The 27,320-nt window shown below is 39.3% G+C and overlaps 1 protein-coding gene across 1 annotated transcript in view; it reads left to right on the top strand.

The window, feature by feature from the left end:
- CDK19 (cyclin dependent kinase 19) overlaps positions 1-27,320 on the top strand; it is a 102,032-nt gene that overhangs the window by 14,296 nt on the left and 60,416 nt on the right. The window contains 3 exon segments of the mRNA XM_081941499.1: positions 5,098-5,110; positions 5,112-5,158; positions 11,809-11,884. Of these exon segments, the coding sequence (XP_081797625.1) occupies positions 5,098-5,110; positions 5,112-5,158; positions 11,809-11,884 (136 nt within the window).

The raw sequence follows: 27,320 nt of genomic DNA, 5'->3' as shown, positions 1-27,320 counted from the left end.
GATAAGGCACGTAGCTCTGAGATCCATCGGGCTGATGTTATCGCCACCAGAAAGACCACCTTCCAGGTGAGTATCTGTAGGGGGACCTCGCGTAGAGGCTTGAAAGGCGGCTTGGTAAGAGCTTCTAGGACCTTGGTAAGATCCCAAGTGGGGTACCTGTGTACTACGGGAGGTTGCAGCTATGCGGCCCCCTTCAGGAACCTCTTGACTATGGGGTGTTGCGAAAGGGTTTGTCCCCCTCCCCAAGTAAGTATGGTCCCTAAGGCTGCTACCTGTCTTCTAATGGTGTTAGGTGAGAGTCCCCCGTGCAGCCCGTCCCGCAAGAACTCTGGCACCTGGGGAATGGAGGAACTCTCTGGAATGATATGTTTACTGGAACTCCAAGTACAGAATATTTTCCACGTGGCATTGTAGATACGTGTTGGTAACATGATTCAGGCGGCCTCCTGGTTGCCTGAATCATGTTAATGACTCTGTCTGAGAACTTGCCCCCTGTCAGAGCGAGCCGCTCAACCGCCAGGGGGGCAACTGAAGCCATCGGGCCTCTGGGTGCTCCAGCGATCCCTGGGTGAGGACTGTCTGGTCCAATGGAATCCTCCAGGGCCGTTCTGATGACAATTTCTGAAGGTCGGCGAACCATGGTCGCCATGGCCAATAGGGGGCTATCAGGATGATCTCCGCCTGGAGACTGATGAGTGCGGATCACCCTGGGGAGGAAAAAGGTAGGTGGGAAGGCATAAAGTAGACCCCTTGTCCAGGGACTGCAAAGGGCGTCCACCCCTTCCACTTCTGGTGTGTGGAATCTCATGTGGAACCTGGGGAGCCGTGTGTTGGAAGGGATAGCAAACAGGTCCACGGTCGGCGTTCCAAAGCATCTCATAATCTCCTGAAAAAGAGAAGGGTGTAATCGCCATTCTGCTTGGTCTACCTTGGTTCTGCTAAGCCAGTTAGCTCTAACATTATCCACCCCCGAGATATGTTCAGCTGTGATGGACAAGAGGTTCTTTTCAGCCCAGGCTTCCAGAGTACTGGCCTCTAGCATGAGATCCTTAGACCTGGTGCCCCCCTGTCTATTCATGTGGGCTTTGGCCATGATATTATCCGTTAGGATCAGCACGTGTTGTTCGAAAATGAGGGGCTGAAATTATAACAGGGCCAATCATATAGCTCTAAGCTCTAACCAGTTAATGCTCATGGTGGCCTCCTCCCGAGACCACTGACCCTGGGTGATGTGCGAACCCATGTGGGGCCCCCAGCCATACAGGCGATGGTGACCCTGTCACCCACCCTAAAGTGACACCCCTTCAGAATGGCGGAAGACCTCCATCACCTAAGCGCCCGCCTGACCTCCCGGGGCACAGCCACCCTCACTAGGGAGTTGCTGATTCTCCTGTTCTGGAAGGGAAGTAAAAACCATTGGAGGTCTCCAGTGTGAAGTCTAGCCCAGGGGACTATGGTGATGGCTGACACCATCTTCCCTAATAGCTTAGAGAGACTGGCCAGTGTAGGTTTATGTTCCTTCTCTATGTCTGTCGCCATCTGTTTCAGACTACTAACTCATTCTTCAGACAGAAAGACCTGACCCTCCACCGAATCGATCCAGGCTCCCAGGTGTAGAATTCTGGTGGTAGGGGAGAAATGACTCTTGATCTCGTTGATGGAGAACCCATTGGTACGCAGTGTTTGTAGTGTGGTATGGAGGTTGGCCCTGGCCCTGGCCTCTGAGGCTGACTGGACCAAGATATCGTCAAGGTAAAGTTGGACTCTGACTGGCACGGTGTGTAAGTAGGCCACCAAAGCGGCCATAACCTTATTAAAAACTCTGGGGGCAGAAGTAAGGCCAAATGGCAACGCCATGTATTGGTAATGGTTAGAAGTTATAACAGAAACGTAAATACTGTTGGTGTTACTCCAGAATGGGTACATGCAAGTACGCTTCTGTAAGGTCGACCGATGTAAGAAAATCGCGAATCCCTTCTAAAATTGAATGTAAAGAATGCATCTTAAAACATCTATACCTGATGAACTTGTTTAACCGTTTTAAATCAAGGATGGCCCTCCACCCCCCAGAGGCCTTTGGGATGACAAATAACAAGGAATAAAATCCCTGGTAGACCTGGTCGGCCGGGACCTCTTGTATGGCCTCTATGTCCAGGAGGTGTTGAATCGCTGAACACATTAACAACCACCTCGGGATTACTAGAAACTGGGCACTGAAGGAAGGAACTAGGTGGGTTGGAGAAGAACTCCAAGGCCAGACCAAACCTGACCGTGGCTCTGACCCAGGCGTCAGAAGTTGTGGACTCCCATTGGTCTGCGAAAAGTCGCAGTCTTCCCCCAAGGGGAGTCTGGGCCTGGAACAGTCTAAGGTTTGCGGTATAATTGACTTTATGGGGAAATCCAACTTTGAAAATTGGGAGAAAGATAATAATATGAAAAAAGAAGTGGGAATATGACTTTGGACTGATTTTTTTCCCACTTGTGTCAGAAGCACCAAGGTCAGTGGTGGGATTAAAATAATTTAACAACTGGTTCTCTGCCCTGATGATTTCTTCCAAAAACCAGTTCACCAAACTGCTCAGAAAGTTAACAACTGGTTCTCCCGAAGTGGTGCAAACTGGGTGAATGCCACCACTGACCAAGGTGCTTCCGGGTTGAAAGGATTAGCCAGTGACATCACCAGGAGATGATTGTTCAGTGGATGTCCAGTTGCTGGGCTCTTTTCAAGTCCTGGCAGGAGCTAGAGTGTAGGATGAGAGCTCACTCCTCCCCACATGAATTTGGACATATTATGCAAAGACCTACCTCTGGAAAAGGTTCTAATCCTGGAAAGTGGAAGGAAAGGGAAGAAGAGAACAACTAATATTTTTACCTATACCTGTGATGGATGCACTGTGGGAAGACTAGAAGGACCATGTTGGGGACAGATTGTCATGAAGAAAAACCTTGTGTGTTTACTTAGAGTCAACCCTGATACGTTGGCATGTAATCAAGCAAACCAAAGATGATTTTGATGTTTGTAGTCATGGCCTGATTTATTTAATATTGTTGACAAAGGATGCTAAGGTTCTGCTCTCTTTATTTTCTATTTATTATTAAGAACATTTATATGGCTATCCAACTCACAGATGGTGACTCCAAGAGGCTTATAGAAGTAAAACATCAAATACAAAGCCCATTAATTGCACTGTATATGGCATGTCTTTCATTTCCTGGGATATTCCACTGATGTGGTATAGTGGCATATTCCCAGATGTATTGTGCCCCATTATAATATGAACAGTAAATCTAAATTGTTTGCCATTCCTCAGATATCCAGCTGATAGAGATCTAACCTAAAGATGATGCAGTGAAATCCAATCAAACCCAGTTCTTTATTTGCTTATGTCTAATAGACAGAATCTTACCAGACTAAAGCTATAACCTTCTAATCTAGCCTAATAAACATATCCTGGGAGATTCCATAGTGCGGCTACCCTGAACCTTTTCTTCCCTTCCCCATCCAGTTCAGTACTGCACAGTTCTTGCCTTGGGTCCTTCTCTGGAATGTGCTGACTCCTCCCTGGAAAGTTGCAATGCTACTGCTGACATTCTCTCCCCCCGCCCCATCAGCTGCACTTTCCATCACGCTAGCAAATGCATTGGGACTCTAACTCTCAGAGGACAAAGTGAGCAGTGCTCTATTGGTTAAGCATTCTGGGATTTGTAATTCCAGTGTACTTGAAGGATAGCCATTGAGAAAAGCTGTTCTGCAGCAACAAGGAATAATACAATTATCACTTGTTGCCATCACTTTTAACTTATCATAGACAACTGTCAATGTAATTCTTCTCTTTTTATATAGTTAAACAGGTCTTCCATCTAATACTTCAAAACATTCCAAAGTGCGCCTGTCTTTTATGCTATTAAAAATAAAGTTGATGTAATATCTTAGACATAGTGTTCAGAATTTTTACAACAGAATTCTCCCTGGGCTAGCAAGAGATTAGCAGCATTATAGCTGTAAGTAATTAAGGGTGAAATAAATATTTCAGGGTTCAAATGGCAGCTCCCTCCCAAGTAACAACCAGTGTTAAACAACTAACTATCATCTGTAGAGTAATTGGAACTGAAGAAGCTTCTTGGATGAGAAGCAAAACGTTTTCAAAGAAAAACCAAAGTCCAATTGCCTCTTGAAAAAGCACCTTTGGGAACTGTGTCTCATTAGATTAAAAAAATATAAATTTGTATGGTACCTGCATCACTGATGACAAGTTAGCTTTATCACTCTTTATTCCTTCCATACAGATAAAGTTTTAATTTTTATTTAATGCCTCTAGGATGTACATTTTTCTTAAAACGTTTTCATCATAATATTTTAGCATCATGCAATCCCCACTTTCTCTTGAAGCAACAGCTATGGAATTTTTTTCTGTCTCAAAGAGATTGATGAATCCTGTGCTGGGTGTTGTAACCTTTTCTTGTGTTGAATGGCAAAGATTTTGAAATACCCCCTTCAATGAAGATTATTTCCCTCATACTATAAAGTTAGGATATGCCCAAATATTAATGAAAAGCATTTTTTTAAAAAAAGCATTTGTGTTTACTTTCAAACCAGATTGTTCATGATGATTTTGTGCAGTGTGTGAATCAGCAATGCTAGGCTGGATAACAGATAATAGTTGTGGTTTTCCACTGAGTTGAAGGTGGTTCAAAAGAAAGGTTCTCATCCTATTTCTGCTTCTGTAAGCATTTAATTTTAAAAGTTATAGTTATAAAATGTGCGTAACCAGAATTAACTGTCAGACGAAAGAGCAGACTTAGTGTATGCCATAGAATGCAAAGTGTTTTTCAAATGGCTTTCACTTTTTGAAGATTGACTATTTCCAACTTAGGGTATATCAGAATAAGAGAACCATATTTGCTTATTTGTTCCCTTGACAACTTTTCAACTACTTAAGAGGATTCAGTTTGGCAATGATCTTGATTCCAGATAGTGTGTCTGCTTACTAAAGACTGGCTCCATGGGTATCTAGATACTAGGCACTGCTGAGTTCTGAGGTGTGAATCCTGTATATCTACATAAATTTCTGCCTTTTACTTCTGCTGTGTTCATAGATTCCAATGGGTTTCGTATATGGACTTCAAGCCTTGGAGGTAGCAAGATACTCAGCAGAAGGTAAAGAGGAGTGCTGCCTTCTGGCATCATAATGTGTGCCTGTGTGCGAGTGTGCACTGACATAGTACTGTGCAGTCCTTGAAGGTGAAAAATAAATACATGTATAACGTTGGGATCCTGGTTAATGGCCAATCACGTCATTAGACTGCCTTTTTGAGCTGTTCATACAATCCATGAAATTAAGATGGCCCTTTCGTTGGTGTCTACCTCTGCGTTCCATTCTACAAGGGTCCACTGGTAACAGTAGGAATAAAGGGGCAGAAATGAAGGGAGTAGGGGAAGACAGAAATTTCTGATGTATTTTCACATGCATATATAATTGTCTGCTGCTTATTTCTGGGTGGATATTTATCTGAGGCATTCTGGAACCATATAAAAAGTTAAACTAAAATCAAACATATGGTTTAGCACGATGCATGAAGCCAGCCTAAATAAAGGCTGAAGTTCTGCACAATAAATATATTGGTTCTTATCTTACTCCATGTGACTTAAGGTTGCATAATTTATTAGATTCTTTAATTCCTTACACTTCGTTAGCAGTTAAATCTTTTTCTTAACTCGGAAGTGAGAAAATTTGTGTAATATTTAATTTCAAACCCTCTATTTATTGCAGTGTGAGATTTGAGAATTTGGTGATAATCTCTTTTACATTATCCTTGAAGTCAGATATTTGAGACTTTTGCTTTACATAAACTCATCAGAAACAAATGGAAATAAATATTCTTTTCCTCAGTGATAATGTTTTAGTTTCAACAGCTGCTATGGGTCTGCTTCTACTGCAGTACCGTATTTTTCGGAGTATAAGATATACCTTTTTCCCTCAAAAAAGAGGGTGAAAATCTGGGTGCGTCTTATACACTGAATACAGCATTTTTGGCCTCCCAAAACCCCACCCCTTTTGCAAAAATGGTCATGCATAGCCTTTAGGATGCCTCCAGAGTGCTCCAGAGGGTTGGGGAGGGCAGAAATGAGAAAAAAATGGGCCGGGTTTTGCTTGTTTTTGCCCCCCCCCAGCCCCCAGGAGCACTCTACAAGTATCCTAAAGGCTATGCATGCCCTTTTTTGACGAAAAATGGGCCCTTTTTGCAAAACGTGGACCATTTTTTGCTCGTTTTCCCCCACCCAGGAGCACTCTACAAGCTCCTAAAAGCTATGCATGCCCTTTTTTGACACAAATGGGCCCATTTTGGTGGAAAATGGGCTGTTTTGGGGAGGTCTGCAGAGTGCAAAACCTTTTTTTTAAAATTTGCCTCTTCAAAATCTTGGTGCGTCTTATACACCGGTGCATCTTATACTCCGAAAAATACAGTAATTGCAATTAAAGATTGATACGACTTAGGCTATATAAAGAAATTTAGCAATAGCAATAGCACTTAGACTTACTATATATACCACTTTACAGTGCTTTACAGCCCTCTCTAAGCAGTTTGCAGAGTCAGCATATTGCCCCTAACAATTTGGGTCTTCATTTTACCCACTTTGAAAGGAATGAAGGCTGACTCAGCCTTGAGGCTGGTGAGATTTGAACTGCCAAATTGCAGTCAGCTGGCAGTCAGCAGAAGTAGCCTGCAGTACTCCACTCTAACCACTGTGCCACTGGCTTTTTATGAACAGTGGCTGGTCATGATAGTGTTTGAACTGGGCCATTTTAAGGCTGCTTGAAATTTGGTGTCATTATTGGATGAATACCATTCTCACGTAAGAAAAATGTTAAATAATTATGCAGGGCAGAACATAGGATAGTTGCATGTAGAATATCACTGCATATACACAGATGGTTTGTGATTGAATTTTATTTCCTGAGGTAAAGGAGAACTATAAATATAAATATGCTTTATTTCCTTCGGAGTGAGTACAGGGAACTTATCTTTTATGGTGATCCTAGGTGCTCAGATATGCATCATCTCTCTTTGTCTTGCTGCTGAATTGTACTGTATCTGTGCCTAAGTAAGTAAAGCGTATGGCAAAAAAATATTCTGCAGACTCGCAAAATAAAGATGGTTCTTATGTGGTTTCACTTCTGTTAAGAATTCTTACTGCTCCATACTGTGTAACAATTTTCAGTGCGCATTATATCTGCAAGAAGGCTGAAGTCATTGGTTTTAGGAATTCCTTTTCCTGACAAGAGTAGAATTGGCTTCAGAGGTGGCACTCTCAGCAGGAAATTATTTTAGGGTTGCAATAATAGCATGTGACTGAACAGCCTTATTAGAAGTTTAGGAGAACTGAATATAAACCAGAGGTTCTTTTAGATGAATTCTCTGCCCTTAAGACAGGCTCCCTCAGGCCCCCTTTTCCCCCTTAACTTCCCCAATCCATATTGTAATGGTCTACAGGACAGCACTTTTGAATATCATATCAAGTTACATGCACTCAGATAACCCAATTTAAGTCAGAAAAGGCAAATAAATTTTTATTACATGAGCTGAACTGGGAACTGTGTTATTTCAAATAAATGTTATCAAAATCTATTGTTTTCTAGTAAAATGGGTTGTAGGGTTGGGTGCTACAGTATAATGTGAGGGCACACCTGGATTGCAATAACCCACAGAGCTGGTTTTTTATCTCGGAATACCCTGCCTGGCATATAACTACAATATGCTAGTTTTGAAGCACCTTTGGGATATCACTTGTCCAAATTGACACAACTTGGGTAAAATGAAGATCCTAATATGTGTTCCTGACACAGATTTTGGGACTTTGTTTTCACTTAAGGTTTATTACAGGTTTAGTTTAAACTAGCTTCCTTTTGTCTCGAATCTAGATGCTCATGCTAGGATAACTTTCTGTTAATGAAGCTAATCCTCTGTTCCAACCTCTAAAAACAATATCCTTTAATTAGGTTAAAGTATGCTGGAAACTAGAGCTCTGTCAAAAGAAGCTTTCTTGGTTTGGTGGCAGATCATTTCCATTTCTAGTGTTCTACAGATGAAGAGGAGAGGTGGAGTAATTCTTTTTCAAGATTTTAATATGAGAAAATAAAATGAAACCTGAGGGATAGAAAAAAGTAGTAAAAATACAGTGTTTCCCCGAAAATAAGACATGCCCTGCTAATAAGCCCAATCGGGCTTTTCAGAGCATGCACCATAATAAGCCCTCCACTGAAAATAAGCCCGCCCCAACTATTTAAGCGCATACGCAACCGGTCCCCGCCATTAACACTGTACCACCTACCGGTACAGCTTGCGGGGCAAAAAGAGGGCTTGCCGCAAAAACAGCAGCAGGCGAAGCAAAGTGCTTCCACCCCCGCCCTTCCCTCCCGCTCAAAAAGAGCCTGCCGCAAAAACAGCGGCAGGCCAACAATGCGATCACCCCCTCCCCCCTGTTCCTTCTCACGCAAAAAAACACTGCCCACCCCAATGGTAAAGGCAGCCTGCCTGGTTCCCTTCCCCACCATACCTTTAGTGAGGGGTGGCAGGTGGGGAGTAAGAAGCGAGGCGCACTTCTTACCTTTCCAGCTCCATCGCTTTTTTCGCCCATTGAATCCCCTTGTAAAAATAACCTCATGAACTAGTGAGGTTTTTTTACAAGGGGATTCAATGGGCAAAAGGGCGAGGAACATGATGGAGCTGGAAAGGTAAGAGGCGCGCCTTGCAGCCCAACACCGCCCATCTTGCCCCAATGATAAAGGCCGCCTGCCTGGTTCCCTTCCCCGCCGTCCTTTCTGTTTAGAAAAATATTGTTCTGGTTACGAGAAAACTTCAGGAGGGAAGAGAGATTCTTTTTATTGTACTTTATAAACATCATTACATATTTCTCCAAAATATTTGGAAATAATTGGATTTAAACATTGCTTCTGGAATATTATTTTAAAAATATGCTAGTGCGTAGATATAGAGAGGTAATTTTTGTTTAGAGACCATAATTAGGACCAGCAACTGAGTTGTTAAGTGAAGCGGTTTCTAAGTGAAACCAGAACTGTGCTTATGATCCTACTTCAGCTTTAATTTCCTTTACAGATCTGTGAGGGTCATAAATACAATGCTTGATTGTAAAATTACTTTTTCATCATCTTCATTACTGCAAACAGTCATTAAACAAAGCAGTCACTAAACACGAACTACTTGTAATGACATTTTACCTTACTATCTAATAATTGGTACATTTTTGTATTTGTGCCAATGCAATTTGATTCTCTTCTTTAAAGAGTGCATGCAAACATATGGGTGGTACATTTATTTTTAATTAGACATTTGTTTGCCTCCAGCTTGTCAGCTACATAAAAACCATAGTCTTGCCTCCAGCCAAGTTCATTTCAAAACTAAAAGGGAAAAAATGTCAGCATTTGTTCTGGCAAAACTTCAACGTTTCTTAGATTCCGTGCATCATAGCTATGTTTTCAGAGGCCATGCCAAAGCAGAAGTCAACAAACTCCTTATGGATCTTGAAAGATGAATACAATTCTGCATTAGTCGCAACATCAAATTTCTGGAAAAACTGAAGATGATGTGGTTGGAAAGATTTTTTTTAAGATAAAGGCTGAACATTTTCACAAAGTTGCTTTCTTATCAAATCTAAACTTTCTTGATACATTAATGTCACAACATATATGAAAGCGCATAACATTATATTCTTAAACAATGTAAAATCTTTTAGAAATATAATAGATGTCTAGTATACTCTATTATACCAATAAATTGTTATATAGACCAACAAAACAATTTAATATGAGGCATGGGTTTTGATTGGTATTAAAACAATAAAAATATTCTGTGACCAAAATCAGTGTTCCTAATAAAGATAATATGAAATGTACATACATGCTCACTATTTGGGGTTATAGATCTTTGCAGTTAAGCCAAACGAAATAACTATTTAAGTTGCTTTATATACAGTACATTTTTTAACAGAATGGCTCAAATTTTAATAACGGTTAACAGAGAATAAAAATAGTATGCTGGTACCAAAGATGTGTGTAACATTTACGACAGTGTGTTGGAAAACCTTTGGCATAGTCAAGTTCCCAAAGTCACATGATTCAAGATAATGCAGCAGAGGAATAAAGTTTTAAAAAGTTGATGTTGAGGTTAAATAAGGTAATATTTAAACTACAGATTCAAACTATTCCTCTATGTCTACTTAATTATATTAAAAAATGTAACTCTGAGAATGTTACATATGCCAATACAGTTCTGTTAATGGCAGCTATATTATGTATTAATTAAATTTAGAAATTTAATACTAGCTTACTAGGAGCCTACCAGAAAATGGAAAAAAATATTAAATGACTGTTTTTGAACTAATGTTGAATGGAGTTTATGGAAAATCAGTAACTGAGTAGAATAATATTTTGGAATACTGTACAGAATTTGGTCATTGTGTCATCATTGTATTCTTGCATAATACATGAGCCTTTGGGGAGCAATTTAATTTCATCTATGATATCTGTATAGTTTTTTTTTTCAAGAATTGCTTGTATTATTCTTGCTCTTTGATTTTCAAATTATATTATTTTTAAAAATAAAATTTATAAGTTTTATTTGTGGAAAAAAAAGTAAATTTTAGCAAACAAGATTTTATAGTATAGATTTAAAATGTGTGTGTATATGTGTGTGTGAGAGAGAGATCCTGCATAAAATATTTTTTTTAATTAATACATGTCAGTTTGTAGAGATTTTGAATATCATTTTTGCTTAAAATTATGTCATTATGTGTACTGAATTTTTATGCACCATTAATTGAAAATAAATTCACCATTAAATTTTACCAGACTTTCTACATTCTCGCCCCTGGACCACCACAACTCCTAAAAAGCATTCATTAAAACAATAATTACACAGGAAAAAGGGATACATTTTACCTAACCCTAAGTACCGGGGGAGTGGAAACGTCTAATAAATTTACATAGAAAGTTGTGCAATATTGTATCAAGCTTTTCATCTGACTCAAGATTTTGTACTTTTCTGTTTATGCGCTATATCTTAGGTATGGATCTGTCTTAACATCTGTTTGGTACCTGATTTTTTAAAATTAATGATGCCAGTAACAGAATTTCTAGATGTAGAAGTTCTGCATTAGAGTAATTAGATATACAGTAGCTATAACTGGACTACTTTTAAAAACATTTTTTTAAAAATTGATTTCACTCTGTATCACTTTGTACCAAAGCTGATATAAAGACCAATATCAAACAACTGAAAGAACCTGTGCTTGACAGGGTAGCATAAAGAGAACTTGCCTATAAAGTTGCCAAGAGGTGGACACAGCTAAATGGATAAAACAACCTGTTATAAGCAAGCTGTTTCGTTATGTCAATGGGTACTGATAGAGTGCTAATTGTCACTTTCTTGGCAATGATGTCTTATTCAGGGCAACTATTCTTTCCTACACTTAGTTTTGCTCCACCCTTGCCAACGTTGCCATCTCACTGTGTTTTCCCACATCTTTAATTAGGAGGGTATTTTAAAAATTATCACTTGAAAATCAGGTATTCTCATTAGATCACAGTGTTCACTTTATTGTTGTTGTTGTTTTTGCCTATTGAACAGCTGCCTGTCAAAGTGATAATTGGTTATGGAAAAATAGGATGAATCATTAACCGCACTGTACCATCAATTAGTCTGTTATAAGAGAATAGAGATTAAGTGTGCAAGTCTTGTTATATGTTTCAAGTGTAAATAAGTCCTGTATAATCCACTTTTTTCTTGCAGAAAAGACGAAAAGGAATATGCACTGAAACAGATTGAAGGCACAGGAATATCCATGTCAGCATGTAGAGAAATAGCAGTAAGTGAACACAACAAAACTCTTTCTACAATTAACAGCATGGGGGAGAATCCAACTAGTTTCCATCAGGGGAAAGCTGTAGTGCAGTGCATTCTGCTTTCTCTGCAGAAAGTTCCATCTGCAATACTTGGCATTTAATTGAGAAATTGCTAGGCTAGTTGGAGCAACAATCCCAATTAATATGTAAGGCAGCTTCCTCTGTTCCTATTTCAGCAGAGAAGGGGAGGCTTGATTTCTCCATTATAAACTATGATATATACTTCAATGCCGCTCTGGACTAGTTAGGAATGTGCAGAATGGATGAAGTCAGACTGAAAAGGGAAGAAATATTGCTGAAATCAAGCCCATCCTTTATCAGCCAGTAGAACCTAACATTTCTAGAGGGAAACTAGCTGAATTGTGCCATGTTAATTTTTAATTGTTCTGCTAAATGTCAACTTTAAAAGTCTCCATAAATTTGAATATACTTGGTTCAAATGTCACATTTGACATCTATGCCTAAATAACATGGTATATTTTAAGTTCCAATTTAAAAGATACCATAGATCAGTGATGGCGAACCTATGGCACGTGTGCCACAGGCGGCACGCAGAGCCATTTGTCAGGGCACGTGAGGTGCTGCTCTGTCAGCTGGCCAGCGCGCATGAGCGCGCTGGCCAGCTGAGTTCACCATTTTTAAAAGTCATTTTTCGCCCTACTCAGGCTCCAGAGGCTTTATAGGAGCCTGGGGAGGGCGAAAAGAGCCTCCCCCGCCCCCCGGAGGCCCTCCGGAGGCTTCAGGGACCGTCCGGAGGCTTCCCTGACGCCTTCAGAATGCTCAAAACGACCCTCGCTCGGAGGGTCATTTTAAGCGCTCCGAAGACTTCAGGGAAGCCTCTGGACGGTCCCTGAAGCCTTTGGAGCGCTTAAAACGACCCTCCGAGCAAACCGGCAGTGACTTCCGGTTTGCATGGAGGGTCGTTTTAAGCATTCTAAAGGCTTCAGAGAAGCCTCCGGACAATCCCTGAAGCCTCCGGAGGGCCTCCGGGAGGGCGGGGGAGGCTCTTTGCACCCTCCCCAGGCTCCTATAAAGCCTCTGGACCCTGGGGAGGGCGAAAAAAGCATGTAAAAATGGGGGGTCACGCCTTTTGTACATGCATGCGCACTGGGGGAGGTTGCATATTGCATTATGGGTGTGGCACGCCCGCACACGACCCCCCTGTGCTCTCCCCAGTTGTGGCACGCGAGCCAAAAAAGATTCGCCATCGCTGTCATAGATACAGTAATCCACATTTAAAAGATACTTAAAAATAATTAGATTAATTTTAATTTTAAAATTCTAAAACTTCCATAACTCCTAATTAATGGAAGATGTAAGGGTCTGTTAAGGGGCTGATGTAATTTACATAATTTGCATGCCTTTTTATTGTTTGTGTAATGCTGTAATTACACAAATGTTGTAAATTGATAAATGATATAACATTCACAAAATGTCTGGATTATTCTGAATACAAACAGACATTGTTATTTTGGGATGATGTCTAGAGGTAAATTTTAAGTATTAAATCAGAAGTCTACTAAATCAAGGATTTACTGTTTAGGTGCACTGTTTTATTTGCACCACTTGATTATTTGCAGTTGAGTGTATTAATATAGTGAATTTAATGGGGTGCAAAATGCTCTGTAATATTAAATCTATGACAAATACAGTATTTTTTGCACTATAAGATGCACTCTCCACCCCCACCCCCAAAAGTGGGTGGAAATGTCTGTGTACCTTATACAGCTAATGTTGCCGAAGCCCTGCCCACTTGCTGGTCTTCAGCCTCTTCCTCCCAGCAATTTGCCTCCTTGCAACAAACAACAAACAGCCTGGTCCATTTCAGTATAGCTTGATTTAGTATGATCAGCTGATTGGCGGTCGAATCGACCTCCCGGAATACCATTGATCAGCTGTTCCAGGCTGCGGGGATCACTGCTGCCCATTGCAGCCTCCTCCTCTTGCCCTATTTTTGGCCTCCGCGTGTCCTGCTTTCAGCGGTTCGAGGCGGCGGGGATCGCCACCTATCGCCACCTGGAACAGCCCGAAAACGGGATGCGCAGAGCCCGAAAATAAGACATGTGGTAATCCCCACAACCTGGAACAGCTGATCGGCGGTATTCCGGGAGTCCGATACAACCACCAATTAGCTGCTTGTGCTAAATCAGACTGTGCTGAAGCTGACCAGGTTGTTTGCTGTTTGCTGTAAGGAGGCAAATTGCTAGGAGGCAGAGGCAGATTTTTTTTCTTATTTTTCTCCCCAAAAGCTAGATGTGTCTTATGGTGTGGAGCGTCTTATAGTGCAAAAAATATGGTATGTTATACATATATATAACTTTCTGATAAAACATTTGGTTAGTCTGTTGCATCAATCTAACAAATAGAATAGACAATGAATCTTTAATGCAATTAAAGAATAATACTGCATTAGCATTTGTGGACCTGATTTCATTCCAGCAAAATCTCATTCTGTAGGAATTAACAAGTGATGTGTTAACCAGTCCTAAGTTTTTTTTTTTTTAAAAAACCTAAAACGGTATACAAATAACTTTTTCTAGGGTTTATAGAATTGTGGGGATAGTTAGCATTCCTCCATCCTAAAGTTCTCCATATGGGTTGGGAGTTATAGTCTGGAAGGTGCCATTGAAAAAGCCATTACTGTACACAGCAAAACTATAGACTTCTGTTTCTTGACTGTTTGATTAGGAAATATGGACTTCATGAGATATCTTTTTAAGAAATAGAGAATATTATATTATATAATTATGTTACATCATCGGTTGTCTATCTTATCCAATCAATCAATCATATATGGCTGTCCAATCACCAAGTAATGCTGTCGGCTGACGATTTAAAACATCAAAAAAATTATATCCAAAATAAAAAAAGTGGCAAAGAAATGAATATAGCACTGGAAACAATCATTCACATAACCCAACTAACATGTATCGATGACTCATTTTACAGCCTCAGTGCTTGAGGAAAGAGCCAAATCTTCAGAGCCTTTATAAAGCCAGCAGAGTTGGGACCATCTAAATCTCAATTTCAATTTTTTCAATTTTATTCGATTTGTTAGCCGCTCCCTCTCCACAAGGGACTCGGGGCGGCGTACAATAAAAGCACATATATAAATATATATACACATACACATACACGGAGGAGGTAACAGTCATAAAATACATACAATAATAATAATAAAATTAGCAATTAAAAATACCCCAGTTTAAAATTACGAATTTAAAAAGACTGTCAGGAGGAGTAGAATGGAACTATGGTTGAGCCAGGCCAGATAATTGAAAAAGGTGGGTCTTGAGCTTTACATGGAAGGAGCGGAGATCGGAGGTAATCCTAATGTCGAGGGGGAGGTCATTCCAAAGGGCTGGGCCCATCACAGAGAAGGCCCTACTCCTGGGTGTCGCCCTCTGACACTGTTTAGTGGACGGCACCCGGAGAAGTCCCTCTCTGTGCGAGCGGATTGGTCTCAGGGATGTATGGGGCAGGATGCAATCCCGCAGGTAGCTAGGTCCTGTGCCATGGAGCGCTTTGAAGATCGTAATCAAAACCTTGAAACGCACCCGATAGACCACAGGAAGCCAGTGCAGCTCACGCAGGAGAGGTGTTACATGTACTCCCCATAACCACCCGCGCGGCCGCATTCTGGATCAACTGTAGTCTTCGAGTGCATCTCAAGGGAAGCCCCATGTAGAGAGCATTGCAGTAGTCTAGGCGAGACATCACCAGCGCATGGGTGACTGTGCGTAAGGCATCCCGGTCCAATAGGGGGTGCAATTGGCGCACCAGGCGGACCTGGTGGAACGCCCCCCTTGCCACAGCTGTTACATTGTCATCCATGGACAGCCGGGCATCCAGGAGGACGCCCAAATTGCGCGCCCGCTCCATGGGGGCCAGTTGCTCGCCCCCGATGGCCAGAGATGGAAGCAACTGGTTGAACCGGGGGGCCGGAAGCCACAGCCACTCCGTCTTGGAGGGGTTGAGTTTGAGTCGGTTGTCACCCATCCAGGAGTCGGTTGTCACCCATCCAGGAGGAGAATCCAGGAGGATTCTCAAGGGGAATCCTATTTTATAGGGTGATATGTGGTAACTCTGAAGTAGAATATATACATAACTATACATGCTGCTATCTGCTGAACCATCTGTAGCTTCTGATCTTCAACCACAGTCCTATGTATAGTCCTATGCAATATTTGTATATTACAAATGCAGGAGTGACTTTGAGCAGGGACTCCTGATTCAGGATCAGGCACAGAAGATTTATGCAAAGGCTCTCCTAGCCCCAGGTAAGAGCCATAAACACAAGAGGACCCACAAATTGCAAACTATTTCCAGCCGGGTAGTCCAATCCTACTCAGAACTAAAGATGAAAGCTCTCCAGCGTCAGGTAATCTCAGTATTGACAGGCACTCTGTCTTGGTAAGATTGTGCTTCAGTCTATTTCCATTCAGAATCCCACAATTTGAGTATGTATAACTAGGTGTCTTCAGCATGTTGCCATTGGATGACCTGTGACTTCATGTAAATAATAAATAGAGAGGAGAGCATTGAGTCCTACAGCACGTTTCCAAGTAAAACCTTAAAACCAGACCTCCCCGCCCCATAACCAATACTTACTGTAACCAGTCCTAAAGGATATGTAAGAATACTATGCCTGCCATTCCCAACCTTCTGAGTCAGTTCAGAAGAATACCAGGATTGATTCTTTAGAAAGCTATCAAGAGATAGCTTGATAGCTTGTCTGTCAGGATGGACAGACCGTACCCCTCTCATCCCATTTCGGTCATAATCATAAAGAATAAAGTCATCAACAATGAATGTGTACTGAGTATTCTACTGAGGCATGAAACTTGATGAGAACTCACATAATCCATTTCCTTCAAGGCCCTCTGAAGCTACAGCTTGAGTACAAAGAAACAAAAGGAGGAAACTGGAAACGGAACAAAATTTGGGACGCTCCATTACCAGCTCTACTATGGCATCTAGTAGCTGGTATAGCAGCATTCTTCAACCAGTTTCCTAGAGGGCAGCTTCACAAACTGGGTTCACATCCAGTTACTTTTAGAGCAGCCCCTCTGAAACAATAGCCACTTTACCATCACTACTTTAGGATTATAGTTGGTGCCACATTTGATACAAAGGTGGGCACATCTCCAAAAGGCTACATATCCCTCAGTGTTATCTGTGTTCTGATTATACTTACTAGGTCAGTCCTCTCATCTTTGATCTTGAATGAGAAGAGATTTATTACAGGCTAACTTACAGAGCACCCGATTAGCATTGTGGTTTAAGAGGTTGGCTTAGAAACCAAAAGATTGTGAATTCTAGGCCTCCCTTGATGTGAAAGCTAACTGGGTAACTTTGGACTAGTCACTCTCAGTCCAAAACATCTCACAGGATTGTTGATGTGAGGAAAATAGGAGGCCCAAGAATTAGGTATGTTACCACCTTCAGTTGACCAAATACATATTTTGAAAAGTTGTCACAAAAATAAAACAATAAGAACAAAGTAGTGTTAAGCAGCATTAGCAAGAGCTGGAAGCCAGGATCACCAACAATCTTACAGCCTGTGGGGCTCACTTGAGGAAGCTGGAGGATGGAATTAGTAGTAAACACCAAACTTATCCTCCCCATTAGTGGCCTGCTGCTATTTCCTATCATACTTTCTTTTGCCTACCAACATCAAAATATTCCTCTCTGTCTGTCCGTCCGTCCGTCTCCCCATTAGACCAAGTTCCCTTCTTGCTTTTCCCTCCTCCAAGACCATAGGTCCCATCCAGCATCATAATAATATACCCCTAACCAACCAGCAACCACTGCATATTCTCAAGTTTTAAGTTCCCAATCTGCTACCTTTAGTTACGTATTTCTTTTCCAATATTGTGCTAAAGCTATCCTTGCTGCCTTAAACATGTATCTTAGTGGACCGTGATATTTTTCATGGAATATTTTGGAATTATGCGTGGTAAAAAGAATTGTGGTTCAATTTCAAATTTTATTTTTAAATTTCTCTGAATTTTGCTATGCTTTTTTTTCTTGTAATTTTTCAGTTCTTCCCATTGTTGTGTGGCAACTATTTCTTTAAAGTTGTGCATCTATTTTGTCATGCAACTTTTATTGTTTCTATCTCCATGTCATATCTGAGAGAGTTTATATATATGCCCTACTAGGTGGTCTTATTTGTTTATGACCATTTCAAATCCTTTCATTAAAAAAAAAAAAGCCCTCCCTCATTTTTAAGGTCATTTTTTATTCTTCCAGCAATTTGTAAGTACATGAACCATGACTTCTACTATCCTTTCCCAAGTAGTTCTTGGTATGTGTTTAGTCTTGTCAGGGGAAAATATTTCACCCTGAACTAGATGAGGTCTTAGATCGCGGCTTTTTCCAAACAGGCATATCTTCAAGGTGCGAAAAATAAAATAAAATCCCGGAAACATATTCTAATGAGAAACAAAACTTTTAATACAAAAATAATAAAACAAATCTATCTAATTGTTACATTTTGGCAAGAGCAGTTTGTCTACCAGCTTCCTGGCAGACGGACAAAGATCAAAAGGGAAGAAGTCTCTGGAATGTGTGATGTAATAAACATGTTAAGCATGCGCAATAAATCATTGTCAGATAAGGCTTATGACCTGCGCAGTAATTCATCAGTAATTATTCAGTTCAGTTCTACTAGCAAACATTTAACGCAGTGACAAGTCTGTTCATGGAATTTAAATAGACACATCTGCATATGTACTTGAACTTTTACTTATACCTATCTCTGATATGAAAAGCATTTTAAAAGAGAATAACAATGAGATTACTGGATTTAATATTTTTCTCGTAATGTTCCATACATTTATCAAACTTTGTGTTATAATATGTTTTATGCATGGTTTGAGATAGGTAATTTTAAAAGTTCCTTAATTATGGCAGAAATAGTTTTCAAAAACAGAAAATGTCAAAATAGCAGATTATAGAACAGGGTTTTATCAGGTTTTCAGTCAGTAGCATATATCATGTGCAAACACATGACTATCATGATGTTAGTTTCTGATCTGGATAACTTTAATTTCCATATTAAAACTTTATTGTCAATTCATCCCATAACATACAAATAAGTTTTTACTATATAGTGAACATTATGAAAAAAAGTGAACCTTATACCAGATAGTATTGCCAGTGCCCAAATGGATTACAAAGATGTTAATATAAGGTTGATTAAGTGAAGATAATATTGTGGCAATATATCCCCACACGCAGTTCTCATGTGCTAAAGAATATGTGTTGAATTTCCTGAATAGAAGAGGTTTGGGAGGAGGCCCTGACTACTCCTCAGGTGGCACATGCTTTGCTAGCACACAGTTTTGTTGACCCTGGGTTCCTTTTTAATTACCATGGTAGCATAGTGGAAAGTTTTCTCCAGGGTGTTATTCTCTGTTGTCAATCGAGCCTTCCAGATTTTGTTGCCACCTTTTTTTTTATTCTGCTATATACGAGGCTTTCTGTTTTTTCTTCCATGTTCTTGGAAACACTTGATTAAAATGTTCCATCTGGCAGTACTCAGTACTTGGTCCTCAAAATCTGTTCTTGACCCACCCTGTCATTGCATTAGCCACAGACATTACATTGCTTAGCATGCTTTGATGCATATTCTAGAGGCACAGTACCTTCACTCAGCATCAAATGATACAGACTAGCCTGCATTCCTACTTCTACAAGAAATTTTGGATATTGAACTTGTTAGATGACATGCTGACAGGAATTTCATTTTTCTCTTCTGCTTTCATAACAGTGGTAACCTAATACAATACCTGAAAATTGATTTAGCTCCACTGTGCTTAATATCATTCATGGAGTTTCCAAACCCATGGAATTTGTCCATGGAAATGTCCCATTAAGAAGCTTGAATTATTATCAGTCGTCAGGGCTGTTTGAATGCTTGAGAATGGATCACATCTGGGTGAACCAGTTTATACTGATGAGCTATACAGAATTGTATAAAAATTCACCCATTTTGGTGAATCGTAGGTACTTGTGGAAGGAATAGGGAGCCTTGAAAAACAAAAGGAAATGCTAGCATGAGATAAGAAGAGCTTGAGCCAGATCAAGAAGCTAACTTAAGTAAGCTTCTCAGAAGATCCTTCCTAGTTTGTGTAGCAATAAAGTGGGGGAGGAGTAACACTGTCAGATATGCAAGATTCTGTTACTATAACTGCTACAATAAAAGTAGCCATGACCGGTATGGATTTAATTTCTCCGTCTGGTCTAGCTTGTAGGGCTGCCAATACTATAATGAAGAATTAGCTATGTGCCGATTATTATGATTGTTAAAGTGCTTTTTGAATTCAACTACCTGCTTCCTGTTCTCAGTTTGGTGTCATGTAGTGATTGGTTTGTACACTGTTGTGATTATTCTGGGAACTAAAGGGTGACTGGGTGCTCTCTCATAGGACACATGTAGAATGGATTGAGGTCCCATCAAGCTTCCCAGGCTCTGGAAGGTTCCAGGTAATTTCTGCATAAGCAAGATATCATTTATGTGAATTCATTGTCATTTGAGAAATCACAGTTACTGGTTCTAAGAGAGAGAGGCTTCTTTTACACCTTATTAATTTTTTTAAAAAAGAATTTTATTGTTTTTTAAACATTTATAGGGAAGGGTAGGTGGATATACAAATTTTTTTGGCAGCTACATCGTGCTGAAATCTCTCCAAATCTCACAACTTTTACAGAAAGGAAAACAAAAGATAAAAGATAAGCAGAAACAGCATCTTGTTATACATTGTATCAACCATATGTTCAATCATCTCTTTTACCACTTTCTAATATATCAACAATTACAATAAATACATTTATTTTTGTAACCTGTGTCTTTTCAATATTGCTCCTTCCCCCCTGTCCCCTGGCGGAGCCACAGCCCCTCCCTCCCTCATATCTTGTGTATTATCACCTTTTTCACTACCTCTTATGGTTTCGTCCTCTAGGAGGGGACTGTGTTTTTTCATGAAGGCTTCTGCCTCCATAACTGAATTGATTCTAATTCTGTTTCCCTCCCAGAAGATCAACATTCTTTCTAGCAATAACCATCTAAACCAAACTCCTTTATTATATAGTTTCTTTGATAAGGAGGAATACTTCCTCCTCTTATCTCTCTTTTTTTTGGGGGGGGGATTTGTTTAAGAATGGCAATTTCTTTATCTTTATATTTTAGTGGTCCCCCCCCTTTGGGCTCCCAAAACCTCATCCCTCGTGGTCTTCCTAAGAAATTTAACGTGGACTTCCCTTGGAACATTATGTGTTCTGGCATATTCTGAATTGATTCTATAAACTAGGTCCATATCCCACCACAACTGTTCTTTAACTCTCTTAATGTATTCCGTACACATAGTATCCTTAAGATCTTCATCTTCTGTCTCGAGTAGGTTCTGGAATCTGAGAAAAAGGGACATTCTTTCAAGTTCCATCTTTACCATGAAGTTTTCCAATTCTCTATTCCCCTTCTGAGTTGCCTTCACCTCCTCCCTCAATCCAACCACGCCCTCCTCCAGTATACCAACCCTCTGTTTATTTTCTGTTGTTTGCTGCTGTATGTCTCTGAGTTGTTCTTTAAAATCTGTCAGCTCTTTTTTCAGTTCTTCTTGTCCCTTCATAATAGCCTGGAACATTTGAGTAACTGATAAGTCCTTTGAACTCTCTCCAGCCCCTTATTGTTGTAAGAATGATGAAATTTTTGTCTGTTGGGTTGTTGGGCTGGATGTAGAGGAGGTGGGTGCCGAAGCTGCCTTACCTGGCGGTGGTTTTCTAGGCCCCATTTGTTAAATTCAGAGATAAGTGCAAGTCTTATACAAAAAAAATGGCATCTGTGGAATGCACAGCTGGGTGATGCCGAGGAGGCAGACAAGCCCAGAAGTGAATGTTAATCCTTAGTCACAGTTCCAAGCCAGAAGAAGAAAATCAAATAATCCAAATCCAGAAAGACCACAAAACAGGGGGGGCTTCAGGAGACCTTCGGGAGGTAATAGTAATATAAAGCCAGAAATTCTTTCAAAGGTAGTTTCAAAAGGCTAGTTTCATTTATAAGAGCGAAGAAGAAGACGGAAGTGGGCCATCTTAGCTCCCCCTTTCACAGGGAACCAGGGAGCAAAGCATCCAAAGTTTCCATAAGGCTTTTAAAACAGCTCAGGAATCACTTCTTGCAATTGTGATGTAAATCTTTCTCATAGTTAGTACAAGTGGGTAATTCAACGTTTTACTCTCTCACTCCATTCCGAGATCGAGAGATAGTCCAAATGCCGCTTTAACCGAGGGGGGTAAAAAAAACAACCCTCCAATCTTGCAACTTCAAATAAATTGAATCCACAACTTGCAAAAAGCTGTTGCTCATCAATTAAATGGTGTTAAAAGAGATTAGGGCAAACTTCTCACCTCCAGCACTTCTACTGCAATTTCTGATTGATTATTTCCTTCCGGAATCCATTCGGTGAAGGCGCAGGCAGCCGACAGCTGCGCTATGCGCCCCCCTTTGCTCCCCGGCTCCTGGGGCAAGACTGGAGACCCCCCGACGGCTGCTGCCACTTCTGGGGGCTCCAGCAAGCCGCCCTACGGCAGGTGGCCCCTCCAAGACCCCCTGTGCTCCCTAAAGGAGCCCACCGGAGAGACGAGCAGCGGACGGCCTTATTAATTTTTGAATTCTAAGTATAACAAACAAGTAGTTTGGAGACTAAGTAAAGAGACTCTTTCATTTGTGTCAATATAATGAAGATGGAATCCTAAAATAGTTTTTGTATATATGTGCATGTGTGTATTCAGGCTACTGTTGATTCCTGATGATTGCGTAGACTAGTCAGTGCAGTTTTCTTGGCAAGATTTCAGAAGTGGTTTGCCATTGTTTTCTTCCTAAGGCAGAGAGAGTGACTGACTCAATATTACCCAGCAGGCTTCAAGCCTAATACAGGACCAGAATTCTTATATTTCCTGGTTTTTATGGTGTTAGCTTAACCACTACACCACGATGACTGACTCTTCTGCTTCAATGTTCTTCAAATATTTAAAAAGCTGGTTATTTTAACTTTTAGAGAGAATTGTAACATATGCTGAGGCTGGTAGAAGATTTTTATTAGAGTCCCTGACCTGAATTCTGAAAGATAAGAAAGTAAGTAAACAATTTCTGTTTCAGACAAAATAAAATGAAAACATAATATCAAGATGTCGTCAAGATGATCGGGGAGTCTTGAGTTTTGTAAATACTGTAACAATTTTTTTCCATATTCAAAGAAATGCATTATATTGTCTTGAAATAACTGTCAAATACCTCAAATCAAAATTGCCTGAGTACTTCACTAATTTGGGATTTTGAAATGCGCCTTATAGCCTAATAGAAGCACAGTATAACACAGCATGGTTTCTGGATTCAGTGGGACCTTCTCCACTAGTGGATAATCTTTGGTCAGAAAGAATTTATGGGTAAAGAATTAAAACCTAAAGTTAGTGCTCATTGGTGTTTCGGTATGGTTGGTTATTTTATTTTGTCAAATGGGGGCAAGTCCCCCTGAAATGCCTTCCTAGATAGGGCATATTATGTGGTAGTTCCATATCAGGTAAAATAACTCATCTCTTGTTGAGAAAGCATAACTTCTGGCCATTAACTTTTGTAGAGTAGAGTTTCAACTAGTGCAGAAAAATGTATGAATGTGAAATGTTGCTTATAATTCTTACTCCCTTAAACTTTCACACAAGTTCACTATTATTTTACCTAGTATGTGCATTCAAATACATGGATTTAATTTAGCAACAAGTAAATGGTTGATTTTATTTATTTATTACCACAAATGTTTACATTGCCTACCTCCACTACAACTGTTAATCTAAGACTACATGATGTATTTAATCATTGGACTAGAAATGTATCAGTTGGGGATATGATATATAACTGCCATCCATCTATCAGTAGAAGTTGTTAGAAACTTGTTTCTAATCTTTCTGAGACTCCATAGAACAAAAGACACAATGCTAATTGTTTCGTTTCCTTTATTTTAGGCATAGTATAATCCTTTTTAAAAAATCACTTGCAATGCTTTTGTTTAAGAAGAATGCTGTTTAGCAGTGCCAGAACGTTTTCCCAAAGTGAATTTTTTTATAGAACAATTGCTTTTCAAAATGCTTATTACCAAATGAGGGTGTTACGTGACATGAGCAATTGTGGCCAAAGGAGACTTCTCTCAAAAACAATACACAAAAAACAAGAACCAAATTTTTATTACCGGTATATAGTCCATGAGTTTCAAAGGAGACTTCTCTCAAAAACAATACACAAAAAACAAGGACCAAATTTTTATTATCGGGATATAGTCCATGAGTTTCAAAGGAGACTTCTCTCAAAAACAATACACAAAAAACAAGGACCAAATTTTTATTACCGGTATATAGTCCATGAGTTTCAAAGGAGACTTCTCTCAAAAACAATACACAAAAAACAAGGACCAAATTTTTATTACCGGTATATAGTCCATGAGTTTCAAAGGAGACTTCTCTCAAAAACAATACACAAAAAACAAGGACCAAATTTTTATTACCGGTATATAGTCCATGAGTTTCAAAGGAGACTTCTCTCAAAAACAATACACAAAAAAGAAGAACCAAATTTTTATTACTGGTATATAGTCCATGAGTTTCAAATCCTAAATATTGTTTGCTCTTCTTGGCAGTGGATAGCTATTCTTAATCAGTAGGACAATTTGTCTTATTAATTCTGATACTCATTGAGATTTGATTTGAGCTAGATATGCAACTGCATAACTTAGCATCCTTAACATCCAAGTTTTTTTTTTAAAAGGATGGTGATAATTAGTGGTTTTACAAAATAATCTTGTACCTCCAATAATCTCAAAAACAAAGCTGTAAAAAAGAATATGATTTTGGGATGAATCTCTTAGAAACCTGCAAATTAGACACCTACAAATTAGGTTTTTAACTACATTTTTACAAATTTTATAAGCTGTGTATTGTATTTCTATCTTCCAAGGGAGTAAATTAGCAAAGTTGCTTCCCAGATTATCTCTCTCCAAGTTTTGCTGCTGTTAAAATTGTGCAAAACCATTCTCCTTCTCTGTGTCATTAAGTTGACTCGGCAGGTGGCCCAGGCCTTTCCTCCCCAGACACTGTAATATCATCTAGATTTTGCTTCTAAGAGTTGCTTAGGTGAAGTGGGTGGAGACTGGCTTGCAGCAGTTCATTTTCTTTTGCACTATGTTACGTGACTTGGCAAATAGCATAGTAAAATAGAAGCCAACAAGAGATTCCCACAAGCAGATGTTGTAGAGGAAGGGTTACTGGGTTTAAACAAGGCTATAAAGTAAAAGCAATAGGTGATCAATATACTAGTCTACTTAATATGCAGACATTTCTGTATTTTAATTTTATAGGTAATGAAAGAAATAAAATAATTGTTATAATTGATATATTCAAAGAGGATCTATCTTTAATCTTTGTTTTTTACTCCTTTTTAATACCCCAGCAAAATCAATGAACTAAAAAGCAAAATGTATTGACAGTTTCTCTGATTTAAAAATAGCTTCTGCCTATTAATCCACTACAAATTTATGTCAAATAGATAAAACTCTGGGCTTTTTAATACTTCTATGACAAAGATTTATTCTCTCTCTGTCGTTTTCTCTTATATGAGAATCTGCTGCTTCACTGCTGTATTTTTCTGTTATTGCAAATTATTCATGAACTTTCAGAGCAATATATTTAAATTTCTATTATGTGTAGATTCTGTTACAAAGATACTCTCAAAGATTTACATCCAAAGATTATGGAAATACTCATAATGGCATACCCAATATATAAGATATTAATTTTGCAGTTTGTTTAGCATTTGATAATTTTAGAAGATTCATGTATTGAAGTGATTCAAAATCCTTTTAGTGCATCAATGAAAAGGATAGTTTTTCACCAAGGGTTGCATTTCAAAATGTTGGATCCAATTACATGTTTTAATTAGTAACTGAATAAAAGAAACAGCAAATTATTGTGAAATGACTAGTTAAAAAGTAACCTTTTTGAAGTTCATGCTTGACTTCTTGTGAAGTACAGAATACAATATATTGTAAGACTAATTTTCATTATTTTAATGACATATATGCTTTATCAAATGTTTATAATACTGTGTTCTTAATAATCAGTGGAGCAAAAAACAGGCTGCTTATTTAATTTGTTCATTTGGCATTCCAAATATTTAAAGCTTGGTTATAGTGATATAGTCTGAAACCTGAAACAAACATTATGGAGACAGTTTTACGTTTCATGTTGATATATTACTTCAATCTTTATGCTCATTTCTACTGAAGGGAAGAAAATACAAAATATAAACCAGCACAGGATATTTCTTGAATAATACAATATCTGAATGATTTATGAAAGTTGTACATATAAAAAAAATCTTTCACATTTCAGTTAAGAAACCTAGATTGACTCACTAATAAAATTATATACAGATAGTCCTCGACCTTCATTTGTTTAGCGACTGTTTCAAATGACAATGGCACTAAAAAAGTGACTTATGACTGGTTTCCATGCTTCCAAGCATTATAACATCCCCAGGATCATGTGATCAAAATTTTCACACTTGACAACTGGCATATATTTAGTTTAGTTGCACTATCACGGGATAATGTGATCACCATTTGTAATTTTCCCAGCTGACTTCTGACAAGCAAACTCAATGGGAGAAGCCAGATTCACTTAAAACTGCAATGATTCACTTAACTGTAATTTTGGTTTATAACCCCTCCCTACATACATTTTATTCCCCCTCCCCAATCAAATCTCAAGGCTTGGGGAAAGCAACACAGCAGGAATAATATGTTGCCTATCTCACAATTTATGCCAGGGGGTGTCAAACTCGCGTCATCACGTGACGTATCACGACTTCCCCCCCCCTTTGCTAAACTGGCTGTGGGTGTGGCAAGCGTGTGACACACCCAGCCCATGGGCTGTGAGTTTGACACCACTGATTTAGGCTATAACCACTTTCTCATGCTTCTATCCATAGAATACACAGAGACCACCTCATATAACTCAGTCTGAACTGAGAGCTATTGAAAAGTCTATCCTATCTCTTGCCCTAGCCACTTGAATCTCATCATAACTTTGGATAGAGCGTAGCTTGTTGCCCCAAGCAGTATATTTTTGATACAACATATTTTAAGTATTAGATACATGTAAATGTTAAAGCAGTACAATTTTCATAACTACTTTATATCAACTTGTGTGAAAACGAACAAGTGATGAGTGAGAGAGTTTTTATAATCTTACACTACTGAACATACATTTAGAAAGGAAATAAGAATGGGAGAATAGAGCAACAAAAATTCCATATTTCTCTTATTCCCATAGGTAATAGAGGTAAATTTT

Source organism: Natrix helvetica (assembly GCF_964273705.1).
Source record: "Natrix helvetica genome assembly, chromosome: 2".
Lineage (NCBI taxonomy): Eukaryota > Metazoa > Chordata > Lepidosauria > Squamata > Natricidae > Natrix > Natrix helvetica.
The sequence above is the reverse complement of the archived record's forward strand: the minus strand, read 5'-3'. Positions and strand labels throughout refer to the sequence as shown.